This window comes from Seriola dumerili, unplaced genomic scaffold (assembly GCF_002260705.1).
Source record: "Seriola dumerili isolate Sdu_G_001 unplaced genomic scaffold, Sdu_1.0 BDQW01000110.1, whole genome shotgun sequence".
Taxonomy (NCBI): domain Eukaryota; kingdom Metazoa; phylum Chordata; class Actinopteri; order Carangiformes; family Carangidae; genus Seriola; species Seriola dumerili.
Genome location: NW_019174365.1, coordinates 11545963 through 11568705, shown reverse-complemented (window position 1 = coordinate 11568705; position 22743 = coordinate 11545963). Strand labels below are relative to the sequence as shown.

Below are 22743 nucleotides of genomic sequence, written 5' to 3'. Positions count from 1 at the left end.
GGACCACCGAAGGTCGCCATCTTTCTTTTTTTTCCCTTTTTTTCATGCAAAAATTAGCCAGGGACTTGTAATTAATTGCTGCTATGAACTCCTGCAGCCTTGTTTGTTTCTTTGGGATTCATTAAGACATGGAGCACTTAGCAGGATGTGAAAGCAGGTAATTTTCAGCTCTCTCCTGGACTATTAGCTAAGATATCTTGAACACAAGGGCGGCATCCAAGACAAACAGGAGTCAGAACAAAGTTTTTTTTCTTTTTTTTTTCTTCGGACTACATTAATAAGACACAACCCTGTGGCCTGTTTGTTTTTCAAATAAGGTGTTATACAGATTTCAAGGTATTTCACAGGTATAGATTTCACAGGTTTCAAAGTAGCTTTCAAGTAATCGGAAATTCCCTACAGCGCTCAAGAACTGCTTAATTCACAATGACAGAGTGAAGAGGAGGTCATGTTATACTGTATGATACTGTTCCCTAACGCCTCCTACTGTCACTGTCTTCATCGGTAGCCAATAAAAGTCTGAGGAGTGAACATGCCAAGACTTTACATTCAGTGCACTTTAGGTTTAAAGTCATTCTGATTTTGATCATGCTGGCCACTGTTTTGCATACAGAAACAGTATGACAGCTGAACTATAGTGGTATAACATTATTTAACATTCTTGGATGGTGGCAGAGTAATGTGCCACCCGCAGCCCATCTGTCCAGTGGGAGAAGCAGATCCTCTGCCAAAGGATCTCAACGTGTTGTGAAGACTTTCCAAAGCTCAGAGGGCTGGCTCAGGGCTCAGCAAGGACCCACAGAGAGCATCATTATCTACTACAGCGTTAGAATTACTTATAAATGCATCAGGCTGTGACACAGCTACAGCATTTAAACGCTACTCAGTCAAAACATGCCACCACCCTCTCAGCATACCTGTCACAGATTCATACAGACATCCGTTGCAGGTGGCTGTAGCAGGTTCATCCAGTTCTGAGCTGGGAGGGTCACAACAGACTCTCCAGTCGCCCCCCTCTCAAGCGGGATCAGTAGCTGCTACAGTGAACTGCTGAGCGTCCTGCTCTGGCGGAGCTGTCACAGCCGATGACAACCAGCCGGAGAGGCTGAAAACACCAACTTCTCCTCCTGACGGGGCGACCCCGCTCTACAATACGGTTAAGTTACAACAGACTGACACAGAGCGAACACAGGCACCGACCGGGCGCGTCCGTAAAAATAAATGTCAAGGCGGAGGAGTGTCCCGCCGCTCCCCCTCGCGTCTGTCCTCCAAATTCCCCTGATCTCTCACTCGCTGATATGTCGGGTTCTCCGAGTTATTATCCAGCATGCACCTCTCTCAGTCAGAGCACCGTGGACCGCACATCATCATCCTCACCACCACCGCCACCACCAGCCACCTGGATTTACTGAACCAGGCTGCGTCTGTCAAATAAAGGCTGGTAGTCTCATGATAATCCAGTGGTGAATTAAAGTGCCCCTGTTGCACTTAATGGTGAGTTTGGATTATAGGGACCTTCTGGCACTATTTTATCTCTACGCAACCGCTACGGAATAACAAAAGCTCTTCTAGTCTTGATGTCAAGCGCTGCTGTAAATACTCGTGATTCCCATCTTAAAATCTATAAGCAGCGTGAGTGACAAAGGTGCGCTGAGCATCGCACAAACAATACACCAGGAACTGACGAGCAGTTAAGGCAGCTTTATGGTGGAAAACGCACTTTACAGAAACATATTCCCAGTTTTACAATCGCAACATGTGCCTCTGCCATATGTCAGCAGACAATGAAGCGTTTCGTTGTATTTGTAAGAACATGAGCTTGCAATGGTGATTGATGCCTTTTACACCAGAGGATAAGATCCACATGAGCCAAATGAGAAACACTCTGTAAGTCTGAATACAGAAGACGAGATTAATCTCAGCAGTAACATCGGGTTATCCATTATTAGCCTACTCAGATGCATCTACAATGAACGCAGCCTCTAAACATAGACAGCAGAAATCACCCAGTACGATCCCCGCTGCGCTCCGACTTCTCCGCGACAGAGAGCTCGCTCTTACCGGGTGGCGAACCACGCTCTTCCCCTCTCTGGTAATTTTCCTTTTCACACCACGGCCGGGCATTTGCGAATCAATTCAGCATGCAAAAGCGCAGGTTTCCCCGTAGGGACATGAATGATGAGTGTGCGTGTTAAATTGTCCATTTTCCATATCTACAACAGTCCACACACGACCCGCCTCCGGGCGGTGCTGATTGGTTCAGAGGCTCCTCGACGTCTCAGTCGCACGGTAAAGAAAAACACACACATCTGGATGCGACCCCGCGCAACTGGAGCGCTCTGGAAGCACCGAATTACGCACAGGCATTGAACCGACATGGAGGAGCGTCACATTTCTCCAGGCTCCTTTAGATGTAGTCTACTGTTTGTTGCGGCTGAGGATAACAATCGTGTCACCTTTGCGGAAAGTATTGTTTCAGATTCACCACTTGTAGACGCTGGGCCACCATCGTGAAGGTGATTTTGAACGAGGGGCACCAGTTTGGGAGGATTTTTTTTGTTTCAGCATTTGAATTCTACAAGACAATAGTTGTCGGCCATAAGCCAGTGGTGATGTGAATAAGTTGGCATATGTAACGCATTAATACTCCAGAGTAAATTACAATGAAGTAAAATGCTTCGTTATTTTGGTTCCACAGCCTATTAAGGATCTGCAGGGGGAGGCCCAAAGAGCCCAGATGTTTATTTTAAAATTCACCACTAGCAGCACTATTTTCATTATATGGGCTATGTGGCTTTCTAACTACCATGCCTCAGTACATTTAATGTGGCACAGCATAATAATATCACGGGGAACAGAGCTGAGGTGACACAGCGCCTTTATTTCCACAGTGAAACCGGCATTTCTGAGACTCTTGCGCCGCCCTGCGTCCGGAACAAGTCACTTCCCCTCCTCTGCTTCCACTGTTGGAAGGATATCTTATCCCTGGACCTGTCTCCTGACTCCGACGCAGCGCAGCAAGTGTGGAGAGAGGCAGACTGAGCAAGGGAGACTAATCACTGAGCAACAGTGGAGAGGCTTTCTGAGGATTAGTGACAGCTGTCACAGTCTGGATGTGGTTTCAGGAAAAAGAAAAGAGTGCGTCCAGAATCAAAATGTCACAATTGTTAGAAAATAAGTTCACAAATAAATCGTATTAAACACTGACAATTGAAACTACATTTTAAATCATTATTGTTGTTATTATTATTATTATTATTATTATTATTAGTAGTAGTAGTAGTAGTAGTAGTATTGGTAATAGTGGTAGTAGTAAGTAGTAGTCTGTTAAGAAGCTGGAACCAATAGCCTACATGTTTTATAATTTTTGCTAAAAAAACATAAATAATGAATGTCTAATTGATTATCAAAATAGTTGGTGATTAACTTTCTGTGGGACTACTGTTCCCAAGGTCAAGAATGAACTTTAGAGCTCTAACAAACTTACCTTCCTGCAGAATTTTGTTTAGGTCCAGTTCAATTTGGACTTGCTCATATCAGGTGGATGGATTATTCTACAATAGAGTCTAATTGGGAGTTATGCAATTCAGTATATTAACAGGATTTGATTTGGAATTACATTAACAGGACCATTATGAAAAGATGTAGCCTATATTGTAACCAAGTAAATTTAATTAATGTAGCCAAGGTGACAAGGCTGTTGTTTGCTAACAACCGCCCTGTAGAAAAGATTATGCACGGTTCTATAGAGTCGCAAATTAATTAGCTCTAAAATTTTGCTTGGGAATCCCTAAGGACCCTTTCATGGACCATTGCTAGTCCCCACAGAGAACCACATAAGGGCAAAGGTCATTTGCCCTATTTAGCTGAATATTTGTGTTCTATGCCAGTTTTTTTCTTTTTCTATTTTAATTAAATCATAAATCAGTACAAACACAAAATGTCTGATATATTTCCATGGTTTTTCTTTTTTTCCCCCATTTTTTGTATTTCATACACGCAGTAACACAAACAGAAGGAAGATTTCTTTTTTAACTTATTCATCCATATTTAAAAAGAAATACAAATGCACACAAATATTTGGAAGTAGGCCTATCCTATATACATAGATTTGTAACTGCTTATGGATATACCTACTCTCATTTATGAATTAATGTAAAGATGTATAACCTACTAACTAAAGACTAATGAAAAAAACAAGGCTGGCTGAGTTGATCAGTATGCTTACACACTTGGTTGGCAGTTCATTAGGAAGGATACAGTCTAATGCAACAGTCCTGCAATAAATCCTTCCTTCGTGAAGGTGAAACTGTTCAGGTTTTTAAACTGTTTTAAAGAGGTGTTGAATCAACTTTATGATGATTTTAGAGGATGAGTATGTTGGCGCTGTTGAGCTGTCTTCTGGTATACTGAGATTTATTTTTGTTATTTAGTCTCCCTCTATGATATAAAAAGGGTGGTGGGCACTGCAAGCTACGGCTTCATTATATGTGTCATAAAAGGTATGATTTATTACAGGACCGTTGTATGAGACTAGTGGTACATTCCCATATTTTCCACGCACCCTGAACGCAGCATTAGGCTCCTCCCAAACCAGAAGTAAAACCGGGTGAAACTGTGAGTTGTTTTTTTCCCTGAGTGAAACCTGTCAGGAACTGCTGTCTAACATATTCTGTTGCTGTCGCTACGATTGTCAAACCAAACGACTGCCTGACAGACTCTCCTGAGGTCAATAAAGCCATATTAACAATTGATTGAAACGGTTGTACGAAGCTGCTGCTGCTGCTGCGCTGGTGATCACACATAAGCCGTCTTCAGTAAGGAAAGGTACGGGTTTGATTAGAATTGACAAACATGCAGGCCTCAGATTTTCACTTAGTGGTAATGTGGTTGGTTTTGCTCCAGGCTGCTGCTAGGTAAGCATGACTCGGACTGTGAAACCATTATGTAGCTAATATATATATGATTCTTTCAGGTCATAACATTAAAAACAGTTCCATTGCTCTATTCTTTAAAAGAAAGTTATTTTGGGGCATTTTCAATGCCCTATCTATTTTTTGTACCTTCAAAGCAGTAAAATCTAATTTATTTACAATAGGAAAGACCTCATGTTATGCAAGCTGTTTGGTTGAGTTCCTCCCTACGTCAGAGTTGTGTAACCCACGTGATGCTTTCATTTCAAGATGCTGGATCAGTTATTCTTGGGGCAAAACCATGGAGGCCACAAGCTCTGACTTTCCAGTTTTGCAATGTGTTTACACATTAGATTACTCTGTATAAATGTACACAACCTTTAACCTGCTCTGTCTGCTCTGGCTCCTTTATCCTATTCTTCTGTAATTATCAACCAGTGGAGTCAGACACACTTGGGTCAATGAGAATCATGGTTTTGTAACCCCACAAGCTTGTTAACTGCTCACTAATGGCTTGTTTAATGCTCTGGTGCAACATGTAGCTACTTGTCAATCCAGTGCCCCCCCCCATATTTCACACACACACACACACACACACACTGTGCAGCTGTTGTACATGTGTGTGCGTGCAGGATTGTGTGAAAGTGTGTATCATGCGTTCTCACCTGTCTGCTCCAGACACAGATACAAATGCTATTCTCTTCATTCTGCTCTTTTGTCCCCTCCCTGTAGTTGTCAGAGTCCGGCAAACATATCCAGCATGCTGGCACCGCAGGCAGATCGGGTCATGGCACTCGGAGAATGGGAGGAACGCTGGCAGGAGGAGAGAACTGGCTTCCATCAGCCTCATGTACACAAGTAAAAAAAAACAAAAAAAAACTACTAATACTTTCTTCTACCTACTCAGTGGAATAAGGGAGAACAAAAAGTCTTGCAAATTCATGTATGATTTAACAACATAACCCCCTGTCAGTGATCCTGTGAAAATGTCAGAAAAGCTGCACAAACAAATCAGTTATTTACAAGGCAAATAAGGACTTTCATTCATGTGCTGCACCCTTGAAGCTCACTCTGATTGCATGTCAAGTCAACTTATTTGTATAGCGCCAATTCACAACATAAGTTACCTCAAGGCACTTTTCAAATAGAACAGGTCTAGACCTTCTCCTTATAATATTATTTACCAGAACAATTCCCACCAAGGGGTTAGGCAACAGTGGCAAGGAAAAACTTCCTTTTAACAGGCAGAAACCTCGAGCAGAACTGGACTCAGGGTGGGCAGCCTTCTGCCTTGACCAGTTGTGTTGGGAGAGATAGAGAGCGTGCAAGCAGGAGAGAAAGAGAGAGAGCAAGAGAGCACACAGAGGAAAAGAACAAGAACATGCAATGACAGTAATAATAATAGTAGTGAAAGTTGCGTCTGTAACAGCAATAATAGTGTAATGGTAACTGTAATGCTCCTACTGATGAAAGTAATACTGAAAGCTAATAACAGTAATAATAATTATTATTATCAATTATAGTAAATTTAATGGTAAAATTTAAAGGAAGGCAATAAAGAAAGAGAAGGGAGAGAGAGGCACACAGCCTGGGTGCTCATGGGCTTGTTGGAGACAAGTTTTTCTTAAAGTTAATAAGTTTAAATGGAGTGTGATATAACTAGCTATTAAGAATAAATGAGCAGGAACGCCTGGTGGTGTGTTAATATTGGTTTTGTGGTTTTCTTTTTTTGACAGGATGCTGGAGAACAATATTGATAAAGTTCTTGCCGGACGGACAGGAGTTCGCTTCTTCTTCCCTCTCTGTGGGAAAGCAGTAGATATGAAGTGGTATGAAACAGCTTATTATATCCAATAAGGATCCCATTTGGTGTTATTATTTCTGCTAAAAATACCAGTTGTCATTAAAAACACCCTATAATTAAAACATTTTCTCAGTGATGAAAACAACGTACTTCTAAAGTCTCTCTCCTTTCTGCGTGAATACCAGGTTAGCAGATATGGGCCATTCAGTGGTTGGGGTGGAGATATCAGAAAAGGCCATAAAACAGTTCTTTGAGGAGAACAACTTGACCTACAGTGAAGAGCCTGCCCCTGCCATACCTGGAGCAAAGGTTTATAAGGTAGATAAAGTGTATATATGCAGAAAGGGTGAGGGGTGACAATGTTAATGATTAACATTTTGCATGTTTTATTGTTTTTGACAGAATCTGCCATTCCTGTGTTGGATTCAGTTTGCCTTCTCTCTCTCGCTCTCTCTCTCACACACACTCACACTCTCTCTCACACTCACACTCAAACTCACACTCACACACACACACACGGAATGTGCAAGAATGATGCAGCGAGCAATCCAGTGTTACTGTCTGTAATGTTATCACACAGATATCAGCGTCACTGTTTTTTTTTTTTTTTTTTTTAAATCATAATTCACAAAATTCTGCAACCACTTCCTTTACACTTTCAAAAATTCTAAACACTATAGTATGCTCTAAATACTGAAAATATGGGATCCTTAGTAAATGGGACTAAAACATGCAAAACTACTGGTATTACACTATTAGAGTCTGTTGGTCCAGTTAATGCAATAATTATATGGGACCCTTCTGTATAAACTCATGTATTGCCCTGTGAGTAAAAGACACCACTACCTGTGCACATGTACTGAGAAAAAGAGTTTGTCTTTGTTCTGCAGAGCTCAGAGAAAAACATCTCCTTATATCAATGTGACCTGTACAACTTCTCCAGGTAGGTAACCAGTGTGTATGTGTGTATGTGTCCCTTTAAAAGGTGTGTATTCCTTACTTACAATTACTTTTTCTCAATTTCACAGTTCCATCGAGGGTCAGTTCGGGGCAATCTGGGACAGGGGATCTCTGGTGGCTATCAACCCAAGAGACAGAGAAAAGTAAGATGAGACTGAACCCTCCACTGAGCTTTTATATTCTTTTTTTTAAGACCCAACATAGAAGCAGATGGTTTATAGTTCAGACCAACCTGAAATGCAATTAAAACCGCATGAAAATGTTTAAATTTAGAATTTGACTTATGGTAATTTATTCTCTCTTACAATACCACAGGTATACTGCTCTCATCATCTCTCTCATGGCTAAAGACTGCAGATATCTTTTGGACACTTTGCTGTACAATCCCGAATTATATAAAGGTAACTGTCAATATTGTCTGTAAAACATCAGGCACTGTGGACACGTATCAGGTCTTAAACCAAAAGGAAATATCCTTCTGTTTATCATTTATTTTGCATATTACGAAGTCTGCAGGGGACCTGTGCGTTTGTATGAATATGGTGAAAGATGAAACATATTTGTGACTATTTGTTTTTCAGGTCCTCCCTTTTTTGTGCCTGATGAGCAAGTGCACAGCCTGTTTGGTAAGTGTTGTTGACACTAATCATGAAACTAAGGCTTATAAATTAACCAAAACATGTGAAGAGCAGAGGTGATACTTGGATACCTGATACCTGTTAGAAATGTGAGTACTTTTTTTGCTAACAGTCATAGAGATGAATTTGTGCTTTTTAATGGTGCCTTTCCTTTCCTCAGGGAACAGCTGTGATATCGAGCTGGTGCACTCGGTGGATGCCTTGACAGACAGACAGCGAGGCTGGGGGCTGGACTACCTGACCGAAAATGTACACCTCATCACTCTAAAGAGCAGTTAAAATTATTTTATGCTTACACATCTTCTTGATAAAGCTCAGTTTTAGGGGAAAATAGAGGTGAATGGAAATAAGATGTCAAAAGAATTTCTACTCAAATTTTCATAAATGTTTTCATAATGTAACATAAACTGTTTTCAATGCCTGACGAAATAAAACATGTTTTGTAACAAGATGTCTGTGGCTTAATTGAAACATCTTGGATATCAGACACCTGTTGTGTATTACTGACAATATTAACAGTTTTAACCAGGCAATTTTTATACATTTAAGGAACTATTTTTCTTAAATAAAATGCAACTGAGAAAACTGAAAAGAAGCTAGAAAAGCTAGAAAATCACAACGTCAAAGGAAGGAAATCTTAAAAAAAAAAAAAAAAAAAAGTAAAATGATGCTATAATGTATAAAATATCAGTCTTTGAAATCTTTCCTTTCTCCACAAAGCACAAATATATATCCAAAGGGAACAGATATCCTCCAGTTATCAGTCTATGATGTGAAATTGTAGGTGGAGGAAAAAACAACAACAACAACAACAGATTAAAGTTTCATGAAATCTACAAAAAGTAGATTACATTAAGAATCCAAGCCCATTTTATACTTAGATCTTGCTTTACTTTATTGCTATTTGGGTCCCCACAGACCACACTGCTGTATGTGAGGAAAATAATAACAGTAATTGAAATCAATTTTCTTTCCTTTTTCCTCATGTTATTGAAACCCAAGACAAATTAATGTAGGCTATAGAAGTAATATTCCTTTGCCAAAAACTGGGCTTCTGGGAACATCTGATAAAAGCTGACTACACATATATATTTGTGGTCAGTTCCAGCACAGAGAGGTCTAACTCCCTCTCTTGAACATATATATTATAAAACTCCAGCAACATAGTGAAAATCCTAATATTATAGTCTAATGCTTTAAAAGTTTTTTCAACACCAATCACAGATACAGAGCATGTGAAAACCCATTATTTAACCATGTTTTAGAGCTGAGATCCCTAGGGCCCCAAAGAGAGGTATAATGTTTTCTGTAGAGGGTTTCTGAAAGAAATGCCATGATTAAAAACAATTATCATGAAGGAAAATCCATTAAATATGAAGCTGATAAAACAAGATTTATAAAAATCAATATAAAATCGTCATACTGTTGCGTCAATAGTCCAGTTTGTCCCAAATTGTGTGTTGCCCGGTGGAAACGGCTAACACTAGCAAACACAGGAGGGAGAATTAGCTAGCAAAGATGCTCTGATGCTATCTAGAACAGTTGAGTTTACAGAAATGCCAAAATATTGCGAGAAGCCCAGAAATGTAAGTTGCCACTGTATAAAAGTTTGACGTGTTTTCAAGACGTTATATAAAAATAAAACGTTTTAAAATGTGGCAGTCAATGTTTCAACCGCTATTTATGCAGCTAGAACATTCTACCAGAAACGTACATTTCAGGAGTAGCCTACCTCACCTCTGTGCGGAATGATGACTCCTGAACAGGTGAGGACAACAGCCACACATTACAAGTTTAGCTACACCTGTTAGACGTCGTTATAAACTTAAATATAGAACACGTCTTTACTCTTTTCTGGTTCTAGTCCAGCAGGAGTCGGTTTTGTGTCAAACCGTTACCAATTTCAAGGAGTTTCAGGAACGTGCAGGCCAAGCCTGGTAGGCCTCACTGAACAAGCAGCTTGTTTTTTGTTTTATATATGTCGTTTACGTCATTGAACTGTGTTTAATTTTCAAAGGAAGAGAATGACCTGTAATCTTCTCCTTTTATATCTGCACATAATGTTTTGCTCTTAACATTTGAGACTGACCTGCACATGTCCGTCATTGCTGTCAACTCAGGTTGGCTGAGATCTGTTCATCGAACCATAGGGGGCGCCAAAGTATCAGAAAGAGCCCGAGTCCTGCTCATCTGACCTGAATGCAGACAGGTCTTCTGTAATGAAGAGGCGAGAAGACCACTTCTCCACTGATGATGTTAAATGCAAGTGTCAATATGTTGTTGAAGTCTTAGCACTAATACTGCATGACTTAGGTCAGCTACTACTCCCTGCCTCCTGTCGAAGTGTTGGTAATTGCTGAATAAATAGGAATTTGCTATTTATGAATGCACAGGAATCAGGAATTGCTCATTTTGCATTTGTTATTATTTTCTCCATCACCACAGCATATGTTTGAGTATCCCTAGAAAAAAAAAGATCGAACCAAATTATGACTATGGGACAAATCACGTTTCATGTCAAATAATATCAAATATCAAGATCAAGTAAAACTAAATTTAGCCACAGAATGCCACCTTTCCGTACCTAGTGAGTGCTAGATGACCTTTGACCCTGTCCTGATGAGGCTCCTTGTGTTTGTAGAGGTGGCTGTCAGTTTGCTATAGGAGAATTATTTGCTTCCTGTTCTATTCTGCTTCTTGGCTGTGTTGATGAATCACACATATACACCATCTCCTTTGCCAGTACATTGAATGAAAAGACCTGCCACTCAGCACTATCTCTTCCTTGTCTGTGTTCAGGAGTGAAGAGCTTCCTTTCTCCTTTACCTGTCTCTGGGAAATCAACCTAAGCCTGTAATGGAGTAAGCATACTAACTGGAGTTTATCTATTTTACTATATATGCAGTCATGTATATTACAAGGTGTGGCATTCTTTATCATAGTAACGCTCTCTGCCTTTCTTCTTTTGTCTTTTTCCACCCACGTCTGTGACCTGTCCTTACCTGTACTTTCTCTTCCTCCCATCACCTTGGCTGAAAAGAAGCTGGCTGTCTCCTAACTCACTCTGATCATGGACCTGGAGACAGAACAACATCAACACACAGCCCATCACAGGTGAATATCATCAGTTTGTGAGAGCGTTTGTGTATGACAGAAAAGCATGGTATGTATAGTACACATAGAAAATCCACTGAATGAATGTGAATGGGTGAATGTGGCTTGTAGCGAAGAGGTGGTCGATATGGGTAGAAAAGTCCATTTACCATTTTACCATTCCAACTCTCAGCTGTCATTATAGCCCAATGTAAGACCTGCAAGCAACCATCTAATACTCCACAATTTACCTACCACTAAAATGTATTTTTACTGACTGAACTAATATCCACTGTGCATCATTGCTTTCTATATTGCAAAGTTGTGGGGACTTATTGACAGGAAGTGACAAACATCCTCTGATATTTATATAAAAAGCCCTGCTGTCAAAGCTGCATTAAATCACTCATGTTCAATGTTTTCACCACAGCCCATGATACAATAATCACTAAAAGGATAGATTCACATTTTTCAAGGCTATCTTGATACAGCATTCAGTTTTTTGGTTGTTGTAAATGTTCCTGCTGTCCATAGAGGCCATGGAGAGATCCCTTTATAACGCAATGCCAATGTAAGAGATGGGGGACAAAAAATGCCTACAAAGGTTAAGCTGAGGATAATATGAGCCTTCAATAGTCTGAGTTAAACAAATCAAGTAGCTGTCCTCCAAAGTTACTATGTTTTTAGTATCTTCCTCTCTGTGCTCCTCCAGAGAGTGTTTCCTTGTTAAGATGCAGTGGAGGGGCAGTAAGAAAAAGAGGGACTTAGGATCTATAAGGACCATGACTTTGGTAGATACCCACTGGATTTGGCTAACTCAGACTGCTGTAGCCTCATTAGCTTCAGCTGAACTTTAGAACGTACAGGTCATTCAAAAATTATTCAGACCCCTTCACTTTTTTCACATTTTGTTATGTTGCAGCATTTTGCTAAAATAAATTAGAATTTCCCCTCATCAATCTACGCTCAATACCCCATAATGACAAAGCCAAAACAGAATTTTAGAATTTTTTTGCAAATGTATTAAAAGGGAAAAACTGAAATATCACATTGACATAAGTATTCAGACCCTTTACTCAGGACTTAGTTGAAGCACCTTTGGCAGCAATTACACACTCCAGTCTTCTTGGGTATGACGTGACAAGCTATGCACACCTGGATTTGGGGATTTTCTGCCATTCTTCTCTGCAGATCCTCTCAAGCTCTGTCAGGTTGGATAGGGACCATAGGTGGACAGACATTTCCAGGTCTCTCCAGAAATTTTCAACTGGGTTCAAGTCAGCTCAGGCTGGGCCACTCAAAAACTTTCACAGTTGTCTCTAAGCCACCTTTTTAAATTAACTTAACTGCAAAGAAAGTGTCATGCTAGAATCTTTCATTAGTATTGGAGATTTGATCGACTGGGCATTTTTTTCCTATACTGTGATTGTGTAGTTGTATCTGAGGTCATTACATGTTGTTCTTTATCCTCACGTTTCTTTAGATAGTTATGTACTGCTGAAATATTGGTACTTGCTACAAACAGCCCTGCAACTCACAGAATGTTAGACCCGGTGCTAAAAAGATTGCGTCGTCCATGAACAGTGGTCGACCAATCGGAGCCTTTTGCTACAATATCTATTATTCACCTTGAATGCAAATAGACTGTTCCAATTAATATGTTCTTATGGTAACTGATTGACCTGTCAATCTTTCCTTGCAAAAGAAGCTTAGCTTGTTGAAGCTGCATTGCCTCATGTGCACACAAGAAAACGGAGTTTTCAGCTGGTCAGAGTCAAGGCCAGTCCACCATCTGTGAATGTAGACGGCAGGGAGCAGAACAGAACGACATTGAGTGCCGGCTATGCCTGGTGGCCTTAATGAATTAGTTAGTGGTAGGAGATGTTGACATAACACAGGTGCTTTGCTTTGACAGGCTCCCTCCAGTATTTAGCCAGGTGGGTGGACAGGGAGAGAAATATCACGCTAACAGCAGTAGCTTATTGCCTGCTCCGTAAGTGACCTTTTTTTGGACAGAAATAGCTGTTGTGACCTTTTAAAAACACAGAAGAATAAGTGGCTGCCTGGGTGTCGGGTCAGGAAGGATGGATCCTGAATGCTCATTCAATGAACTCACGAAAAAAAAAAATGGATAAATGTCTCATCAAACGAGTTTAAGAAGGAATTGATTCCAGGATAAAGTGCTTTTTACAGCTTCTTCTGTTATGTGGCCTTTTTGACGTTTGGCGGGCGTTTCCTGTACTCTGACGCCTTCAACGCGGCACTGAGGAACCGAACTGATGGGGACTCAGGAACGACCTCCACTGCTCTTAATGGTTCAGTGAAGACAGGAGATGCTGACCCCGAGGAGACGGGGATGTAAAAGCACATTCAAGCACAGGTACATTAAAGTGAAATTAAGGTGGCTTTAGTACTCGCTGTCACTGTACATGTATCTTTTAAGGGTACAAGAATTTTTGATTGACAAAAAGTAACTGCCTTTTTTTTTTTTTTTTTTGCCCCTTCTGTTACCCTGCTACTTAGGTTCATATCTCTGTGAACTTATCCCATACATTTTTTATTGCTCTCCCCACATACCAGTCAGAAAGGGTCAACTACGGAACATAATGGCCCTGTGGAGTTTGTCTCAGAATTCGTCGACCAAGGAGGCAGTCACATTTTGCATTAACTTCTGTGAATGTTTTCTGTGAATTTAACCATGAGCACCTGCACATTCAAAGGTTGCGTTTCGTGATTCTGATCAAGTCAATAATAACACTGTTTTCTGTGATTTTGTTACCCCCACATATTCTTTTATATGGACTTTTCAGTATCTTCCTCCCTTGGGATTTGCTATTTATAAATTCTTACGTCTAACCATCAATATATTTAACAAGTCTGCCCCTGATTCAACTTATTATACAGCAAATAACTTAATAGCTCAGACACTAGTGTTGTCTGTGTATGATAGATATGCCAAGACTCTGACAGGAGTATGATTGATGTAGACAGATTCATAGCTTTGTCCGATAGGAAGGACTGTCAGACAGCCTGTTCCATGTGGCTCTGCTGTGTCTGACACAAGATTGGCACTTGTGTAAGCTGTCAGAGGCCCAGTGCTCTTTTCCTGCTGTCACTCAGGTTGAGACCAAACAATCAAAAGCTGGGCTTGATGCTCGCTCTCCCCCTGAGGCTGGATGTACACAACATGATGTGCAATAGCTTCAGCACCACTTCCAGCTGTCTTGCAGACACTGAAATGATTGTGGTTTTAAAAAAAGGACATTAGAGTATATATTTTTTATATTTGTTCCAGAATAGCTCATGAGTCTTGAGGATGACAACCATAACAGCTTCCCTGATTAATTAGTTCTGGATATGTGTCTAGGTTTTCACCATGAGTATTATAAGTATGTATGACAAAATGGAATATGTGAGGAATTTCTCCTTTTGTAAATGCTTAGACAACTGTTGTCTGTGAATGACCTACTATATGTATAGATAGTTCTTAAGTACCATAGTATTTTGTTGAATCTGAGGGTTAGTAGCTATTAACATGATGATGAATGACAATGAAATCCATTGTCCTCTGTCTTTTCTCAAATACAACCTTTTAAATGTAAGTTTCCCCATGGTGTTTTAAATGACATTACAGTTTTTGACCCTGCTCTTTGATCTGACTTTTTTTTTTTTTTTTACCCAGAACATCCAAGGGGCATCTGGCCCTCTACAGTTAATCAGCACTCCCCACCCACGGAGTCTCTGCCCGAAGAGCAGTCACCCCATCTGTTCCTCAGCAGCGGGGCCAGGAGGCAGAGCCTGCTGCTGACCGGGCACTGTGATACTAAGGCCCTGATGGAGGAGCTCAACCAGCAGCTGGCCAAACTCAGGTGGTGTAAACCATCACAGAATATGTCCTGTTTAGCACTCAGGAGGATGTGATTTATCATGATTGATGATATCATGTATCTGTTGCATTACTGTGTGCAATGAAGTCAGACATATAGTCAGAGCCATATTGGTTAAAGTTGCATGAAGTCATTTGTGACCACTAGGAGCAGAAACACTCGAAAATAAACCTACTTACACGACCATAATTTAAAACCTCTCAAGTGCTTATTGCTAACGTGTTAGCCAGGACAATTACCTACCTCTGCATTAAGCAGATACATAGCTACAAGAGTGTCCTACTGTTGCCATGTTTCTGTTTTCACCAGCTGTCAACCAACACTCAATAAAAAAATACCTGGGTCTTTGATTTTGTTTACTGATTGACTTTCTTCACCAGCCACTCAGTAGTTTTATCTCTCTGCTGTTTTGTGCTGGACACATAGCGTGAACTGAAAGCTCTGTAGATTGGGTCTGACACTAAAGTGATCCTTATTACTTTACAATGCATTATTTGATTAAATGTTAATATTAAAAAATATATAGTGTAACTTTAAAGCTGTAGTTGAATCTTGTTAATAATTATTATAAAGGATCCTGAACTGTAATAAGCTTTTTAACATTGACTGACTCTTTTATCAGTGTTTCCCTAATAGTCACATTAAAAATGCCCTGTCCTGTTTTGAGTCTGAAGAAGAGCATGTAGCTCAAAATGTCACTGGTGGATAGCTCATTAAAACTGCATAAGGGAGCTACAGTGTGCGGCCCTATAATTTTCTTCCGTCTGGTTTTAGCTGAATAATATCTTCTTTTTTTTTCTGTGACTAACTTTTTAAAACAATTTTTACACCATTCACACAGAACTGCAGGAAAATATATTAATATAACAGACTGACATTTAAATACAGAATTAAATCTAGTGCCTGTATGAAATTAAATTATGTTTCCTCTTTCTTAGTTTCTTTCATTTAATTAGCTCTGGAATTCTTGTAAGCCATTGAGACAGTTCAGCCACACTAAACTGATGGTTAGTGAACAGAATGATGAACAGAAAAACAACAGCAATGAGGATGAGGACCATGTGCCAGGCAGTGATATTAACAACAGGGAGGATCATATTGGCCATCCATATTCAAGGAAGCAGGTCATCCGTCATGGGGATCCAAGTCAACGGGCACTACCAGATATTGCAGCACCACTCACATAAAACATTAGAAACTCAGCAGCTACCACTAGGCAGTGTTCTCAGATACTGAATGAGTTGCATGTGTATGTGTGAAAGAGACAGAGTGTTTTGACTTCTTCCATTGGCATAACGCGGGATGTGCTTAGACTCACAAATGCATTCCTCAGCACAGCCCACAGGGTCAAAAACAAACAGAAAGATTCAGGTAGCACCTGAATTTTCATTCGGCTTTCCTCATGTGTGGCTCATTTTCAAAAACACCTCCCTGGATTGTCATCACACACACATACACATACATATGCTGAATTTGTCAGGAGTTGCCTCTGAATTTCAATCAGTTTCTTATTTGCCAGCTGGTGGTGCTGTTGAATAAATTGTGAAATTCTTAACAACTTTGAAGGTCTTCACTTTCTATAGAGGCTGGATGATATTCATATCACATAAGAAAATGAAGGAAGTTATGAAATTATGCACATTGCATGCATAATTCACCTTGCAGAATTTGTATTTGGGAAATCAAATTATACAGCCTTCACATACAGTTTATTTGTTCCTATTACTGAAGGTTCCCTTTTAGACAACAGCATCATTCTGTGTCTTTGTGCTTCCTCACACCAGGCTGACGGTTACATGAACTGGTACCACATTCACTCATTCACTCACACACACACACACACACACACACTTGCATACACCACTCTCCAGCCAGGCTTGGTAGCAGAAGGGGCTTTGCCTTCGCCCTAATTGGCTGCGTAATCTGGGACACCAGGAGTAGAGTTAAGCCCTCTGAGGAGGAGAGGGATGAGGCCTGGGAAGATTGTGCATTACAGTGGGGGATGGGTCACAAGATTTTATTATTTTATTAAATTATTTTTGTTTTAATTTGAATTGTACTTGGTTTAAATTCACATTCCTACACACAAAAGGATGAAGTCAAGTACTACCCATTTTTGTGTAAGGTTGGCTGCCACCACATTTTTTTGCTGTTGTTTGTTTCTATTCAGGTCATAGAGGATGAAGAATTTTATGAAGAAAGAGAAAATTGTACAGGTCAAATGGAAGCTGTTACTCCTCCCCCTATTCCCCTGCTGTCTTGTCTATGTCCCCTGATGGCTACTTTCATTTTCCCTCGCTGTCTCATCTCTTGCTCTTCTTGTCTTCCTCCTCCAGTGCAGTGGGACTATACCAGGCAAGCAGTCAGATACTTGACAGAGTGAAACCTGCCTTATCAGTGAAGAGGTACCTGTCACTGGCTTCAATGAATATTCAAAGAGGTGCTACTCTGAAAGGGAACAGAGACTACATCTGTAATCATTCAGGGTATGCATTATGAATTACAAGAAAAGGCAGGTCGTAATATTAACTACTGCATTAAAGAAGTACTTCAACATTTTGGGAAATATCCTTATTGAGAAAACTGATTCCACCCTAAAGCTCATAAATGAAAACATTGTATCTTGCTTGCAATAACTTTGCTCTTTTAACTGGACCTTTTTTGCCAGTCTACTTCCTAGCCAGAACCAGTTGCCAGGCAACTAGCAAAGAGTCCAAGAAGTTACTGGTCAGGATCAAGAAAAAGTACAACATTCCCATAAAAAGAGTAATAATTGTCATTTTTACACTTTGATTTTTGTGTGACCTTAACAAACAAGAGATAATGTGTTCATTAATAAACTTAAGTGATTCTGGCTGCAAGATTTTGTTAACTTCTGACTACCTGGCTAGCTGTTCCCCTGTTTCCAGTATTTATGCTAAGCTAAGCTAACAGTTACTTAAGTTTCCTCACAGCTACATATTTACCATACAGACTTGAGAGTTATACGCCTACTGATTTGAACTCTAACAAATTTTCTGAAAAGTCAGACTGTAGAGTAGCCTTGTGCGTATTGTGTATTTAAATCAGTTTGACTCCACAACAGTTTAACTTGTAGTCTGATTTGCACAATCATTAGCAATGTAAAGAATTACATGTTGAAAAGAAAACACACTATACTTCATCAGCAAATTCAGCAGAATATAATTCCAGTTAAATCTCAATAGACAATTCTTTTACCTCATCTTAACGCCCAGTTTTGTCCCTGACACTGAATATTGATTTTTAAAACATTTAAACTGGGTCCAAACTAATAAAATCAGTCAGGGTCATCAGCCATTCATTGTGGTTCCCTCTTTGCTGTGAAAATCATAATTCAACAAGTCAAACTGAAATTATTTAAAGTGCTGTTTAAAAAGCTGGAGTTATCTTTGTTTTGAATTAAAGCTTCACCAACAGTGAATACCAGTGAAATCTCCAAACAGACGCTGCTAAGTGATTCATTGCACACATGATGTAGAAATGTGCTTGTTAACCAGTCATCAGAATGATTTATGTCAAGTTTTTCCTTTTCAAATTGAGAGATTCCAGCAGTGGTGCTAATCAGCCTTCTAATTTGTCTGTGACTCACTTCTCTTTCATCTGAATGTTAAAGGTTCATTGGTTAAACCAAGTCAAGGATGAGATATCATGCGGTTAAACTGGTTAAACATACTGTTTGAGTTTAATGCAGATATTGCAATGTCACACCAGCACCAAGACAAGTTAAGTATATTCACATTTTATCCAAATCATTATGGATATGCATACATTTTTGGGGTATAACGTATTAAAGACACAGTATAAAGCCACCAATGCACATATACTGCAGTTGACTGAAGCCAAGATTTCAAGGAAGTCACCTTGTAGCTATTGAAGTGATGTGTGGCCAAGATGGTGCCTGAATTTTGTTTGGCAGTACTTGAGATCAGGAGAGTTGAAGGGTTTACTGTGCACAAAGGGAAGACTATTATCAGGTGGTTTTAGCGGTCTTCAAAAAATTCTGGGGAAAAGCTGTTTTGACTGTTCTGAATGATTTTAGTGATGATTTGACTGTGAGGTAGAAGATTTGAGCTGGCGAGTGTGTTGTCAGCACACCATTTAAAGGCTGCACATGGAAAGAAAAATCACACCTTTTTTTAAATTAATTGTAGGACAAAATTACCTTTTCAAAAATATTTTAGTTACACATGTTTTGGAGTTAATTAAAGTGCACTGATTTTTCATTTCTATATAATGGTCTTCGCAAGGGTGATTTTATGTAATCATTCAAAAAAGTGCACTTGAAAGCAAAGTTTTGTACTTGGAATCTTATTTTTGTCAACAACATTTTTGTCAAAGGTTATTCAGCTATGTTCTAATTCTAACTAATTCCTGCCTGTAAACACTTTTTTTGAAAACTTTGTGAAGCAAAAAAAAAAAAAAAATCCGATGTCTGCCTTTGAAGTGAGGTTTTGCACACAAAGAATTTGCAAATAAGGATAGGAATGTAATTTTTGAAGCATAAGCTTAATTTTAGCTGCTACATCCAGTAACAGTGAGACACATTTCTATCTTTCTAATGGCTTTACAGAACCTAATTGTTTACTTAAGAACACTTCAGCATCTATCATAGAAATCTGTAGAAACCCTCAAACGGCCACTAGAGGTAAACTGGAAAACAGAATGCACAAAAGGGTAAATTAGAGTTTTCATGTACAAACTTAAATGTACAAGTTTACAAAACTAAGATCACAGGTACACAGCTCCATTATCAAGGATGTCTTTTTGAATAATATAGTGTTGTGTAGACTTGTGGGGGAGTTATTCATTTCTACCGGCAGGGGGCGACTTTGCCCATAAATGGCTGAACTCATCGGGACTGTGGAAGGTCCTATAGCATGAAACTGATGTGAACTCATTTTAGTGTTAAATTCCATCTCTGTGTGTAGTGTATTTTCAACAGAATGCTGTGTGCGTTGCTCATTATGCCTATAAATGGCGATGTGTTTATTTAATTACATGCTGAAACACAGCTGCAATAAACGAGTAATCAGATGTGTTCATTATATCACTGCTGCATCACAGACACAATAACGCTTGATTGTGATTTAGAGCAGCTACTGAATGGAATTGTGGGAATCCTCGTTATAGTGCAATTAATGATCTTTATCTCGACGTGGAGATAAATGGTTCAATTAGCTTTGAGGCTTTTCTTCATGCAGTCTTGTTATCGACCGCCCCCAGTGTTAAAATAATAATCAATAGTAATTCCTAATATAAATCTCAGCGCGTCAATAAACAGCTTAATTGATTTGTTATTATTGAGGTGTTATTATTGGCTTCGTGTTTTTTGGCGACTTTGTCGCGAGTTCTCTCTCTGTCTCGCGGTGACTTGGTCGAAAAAAGAGCGCACGCACGCACTCACCGGAGCGTCAGCCCCGTGCTCGTGCTTCTCACTTTGTCCTCGTTACTTGAAGTAAGCGCTGAGGGAACGAGAGAGAGAGAGAGAGAGAGAGAGAGAGAGAGAGAGAGAGAGAGAGAGAGAGAGAGAGAGAGAGAGAGGAAGGAGAACGAGCTAGGTGTCTCGTGCGGTTTTAACTGACACAAGGCGCGCGGAGGACTTTGCAATTAAAACCGTGCTTGTTTGTGTATATATTTTTGTCAAATTTACACAGAAGAATAAGAAAAAAATAGAAAAAAATAAGTGCCTGGAGAGAGAGAGAAGGGGGGGAGGAATAACCAAAACGCAACACGTATCCGGTGGGATCACTCCTGAGAGAGAGAAGCGGCAGGAGTTGGAGCGAGGGGTACAAGGAAAACGAGAGGGAGACAGAAGAAGAAGAGGGGGAAGAATTGACATTTCGCCCGTAACAACGCATTTCTAATTAATAAAGAGGAATAATGAGGAACATTTGGATAATTTTGACTCTCGGTCTGACCGTCGTCCTCTCCGGGGAAAGGGTAAGTTTTTTGGAAAGCAAACTTATAAAGCTACTGTAGCGGTGGTGGGGGAGAAAGGCAACTTGGGTCCACGTATGAGCCCACTCGCTGCTGTGTTTTTTTGAGGGGGCTGTTTGATTGAGAAAAACCTCTGAGCATTTACAGCTTTTCACGTGTGTTTGTCTCCATTTTGTGCAAAAAAAAAAAACGCTGCTGTAGTTTGATGGACTGAGCAGTGAAACGAGTAACAGTAGTTTGGAAGGTACATGTCTGAAACGTGGTTGTCCATTGAATCTTTGTGTTTGACAACCAAGCAGATAAGACAATGCTGCCACTTTGCACAAGACTTCTTCTACAACAATTTAAAAAAAAAAGTAATTTAAGACACTTAAATACACTTGGTATGCTCTCAAAGAGCCTGCAGAGGTCGATGTGCTTCTCTCACTACTTACCTATAGGCGTTCAGGCTTAGTTTTTATTTTTTGTGACATGGAACTATACTTTAAAGGGACATGCATAGCTAAAGTTCACTCAACATCTTTGTATTTGTAGCTTAAATGTCTCTTTGAATGTTAAGCTATGAATTATGAAAAATCACATGGAATAGGAATATCATAGACTTTATGACATCTGAGATGAAGGATATGATCAACAAAATGACTAAGTAGGGAGCACAGAGCAAATCTATAGGAGCATTATAGCTGTATTATGATGATTTGTTGTTAAGATGTTGATTCCTGTGACAGCTGCGCTGGTTCATGCATTATTGAGTAAATGCCATTGTTATTCGAGCAATCCAGCAAACTAGATAGATGAATCTTGCTTCATTTTTGTAGCAAGTGTTGAATGATTGGGACAAAAATGAATATGGCTCCCCTGAGCAATATCCCAGCTTTCATTCTCAATTATTCCTTTTCACTTTCTTATTATGAAGAGCAGCCTGATTTAAAACCCATACACTGTTGTTATTGTTCATCACTGCTGTTTCCCTTTATCCAGTTTCAGGTTCAAGTCAGTGTGGTGCCCTCTAACTGAGTGTGCGTCACCCTGCAAATTGGCCGGGTTGTTGGAATGACAGATTTTGGCACTTTCATGTGCAGCCCCTGTCATTATTGTCCCCTCCTGTTGTTTCTCTGTGGGTTGTGACTTGTCGCTTGGCGCAGTGCCTCCTCCTCTGTTAGAGCCGCTTGTCCAATTAGCTGATTCAGACACTGTTGTTTTAATGACTCATTGTTTTGCATGAGGTCACCCCGAGTGCATTTTTTTTAACATGTTTTATACTATCTTTTTTTTTTTAACACCTGGGCTGTGTATATGTACACAACACTTGAGCTCTGCAACAAACACAGAGTGGATACAATATTTCCCTACTACAATTTACAGCCTCACAAATACCCATAGTATTGAAAAAACTACTTTCTGTCACAGTAGCCACAACAGCTAAAAGTTTCCCAAAGGTAGCATTTCGGACAATATTATGTTGTACTGCAGTACAATGTACACAGTGA

At 39.8% G+C, this 22743-nt stretch overlaps 2 protein-coding genes across 3 annotated transcripts in view; both read left to right on the top strand.

Moving 5' to 3' along the window:
• Positions 1–4680: 4680 nt before the first annotated feature.
• tpmt (thiopurine S-methyltransferase) lies at positions 4681–8766 on the top strand. 2 transcript variants are annotated; one of them, XM_022747483.1, is made up of 9 exons: positions 4681–4827; positions 5646–5771; positions 6650–6742; positions 6903–7035; positions 7608–7660; positions 7746–7820; positions 7993–8078; positions 8259–8303; positions 8476–8766. In XM_022747483.1, the coding sequence occupies exons 2-9, from the start codon at positions 5674–5676 to the stop codon at positions 8592–8594; spliced, it is 702 nt and encodes a 233-aa protein (XP_022603204.1). In that variant the 5' UTR covers positions 4681–4827; positions 5646–5673; the 3' UTR covers positions 8595–8766. The 2 variants fall into 2 exon arrangements, with proteins under 2 accessions (XP_022603204.1, XP_022603203.1); XM_022747482.1 differs by lacking the exon at positions 4681–4827 and adding an exon at positions 4828–4916.
• Positions 8767–20812: 12046 nt separating this feature from the next.
• LOC111223426 (syndecan-2-B-like) overlaps positions 20813–22743 on the top strand; it is a 42856-nt gene continuing 40925 nt past the window's right edge. Inside the window, exon 1 of the mRNA XM_022747571.1 lies at positions 20813–21256. Within this exon, the coding sequence (XP_022603292.1) occupies positions 21197–21256 (60 nt within the window). The 5' untranslated portion in view covers positions 20813–21196. The remainder of the gene's footprint in view (positions 21257–22743) is intronic.

Excerpts from the sequence above, each read along its gene's own strand:
- tpmt (XM_022747482.1), top strand. The coding sequence starts at position 4,855 with ATGCAGGCCTCAGATTTTCACTTAGTGGTAATGTGGTTGGTTTTGCTC. Across the intron at positions 7,661-7,745 it reads GACCTGTACAACTTCTCCAG|TTCCATCGAGGGTCAGTTCG; the intron begins GTAGGTAACCAG and ends TCAATTTCACAG. Across the intron at positions 8,079-8,258 it reads CAATCCCGAATTATATAAAG|GTCCTCCCTTTTTTGTGCCT; the intron begins GTAACTGTCAAT and ends TTTGTTTTTCAG.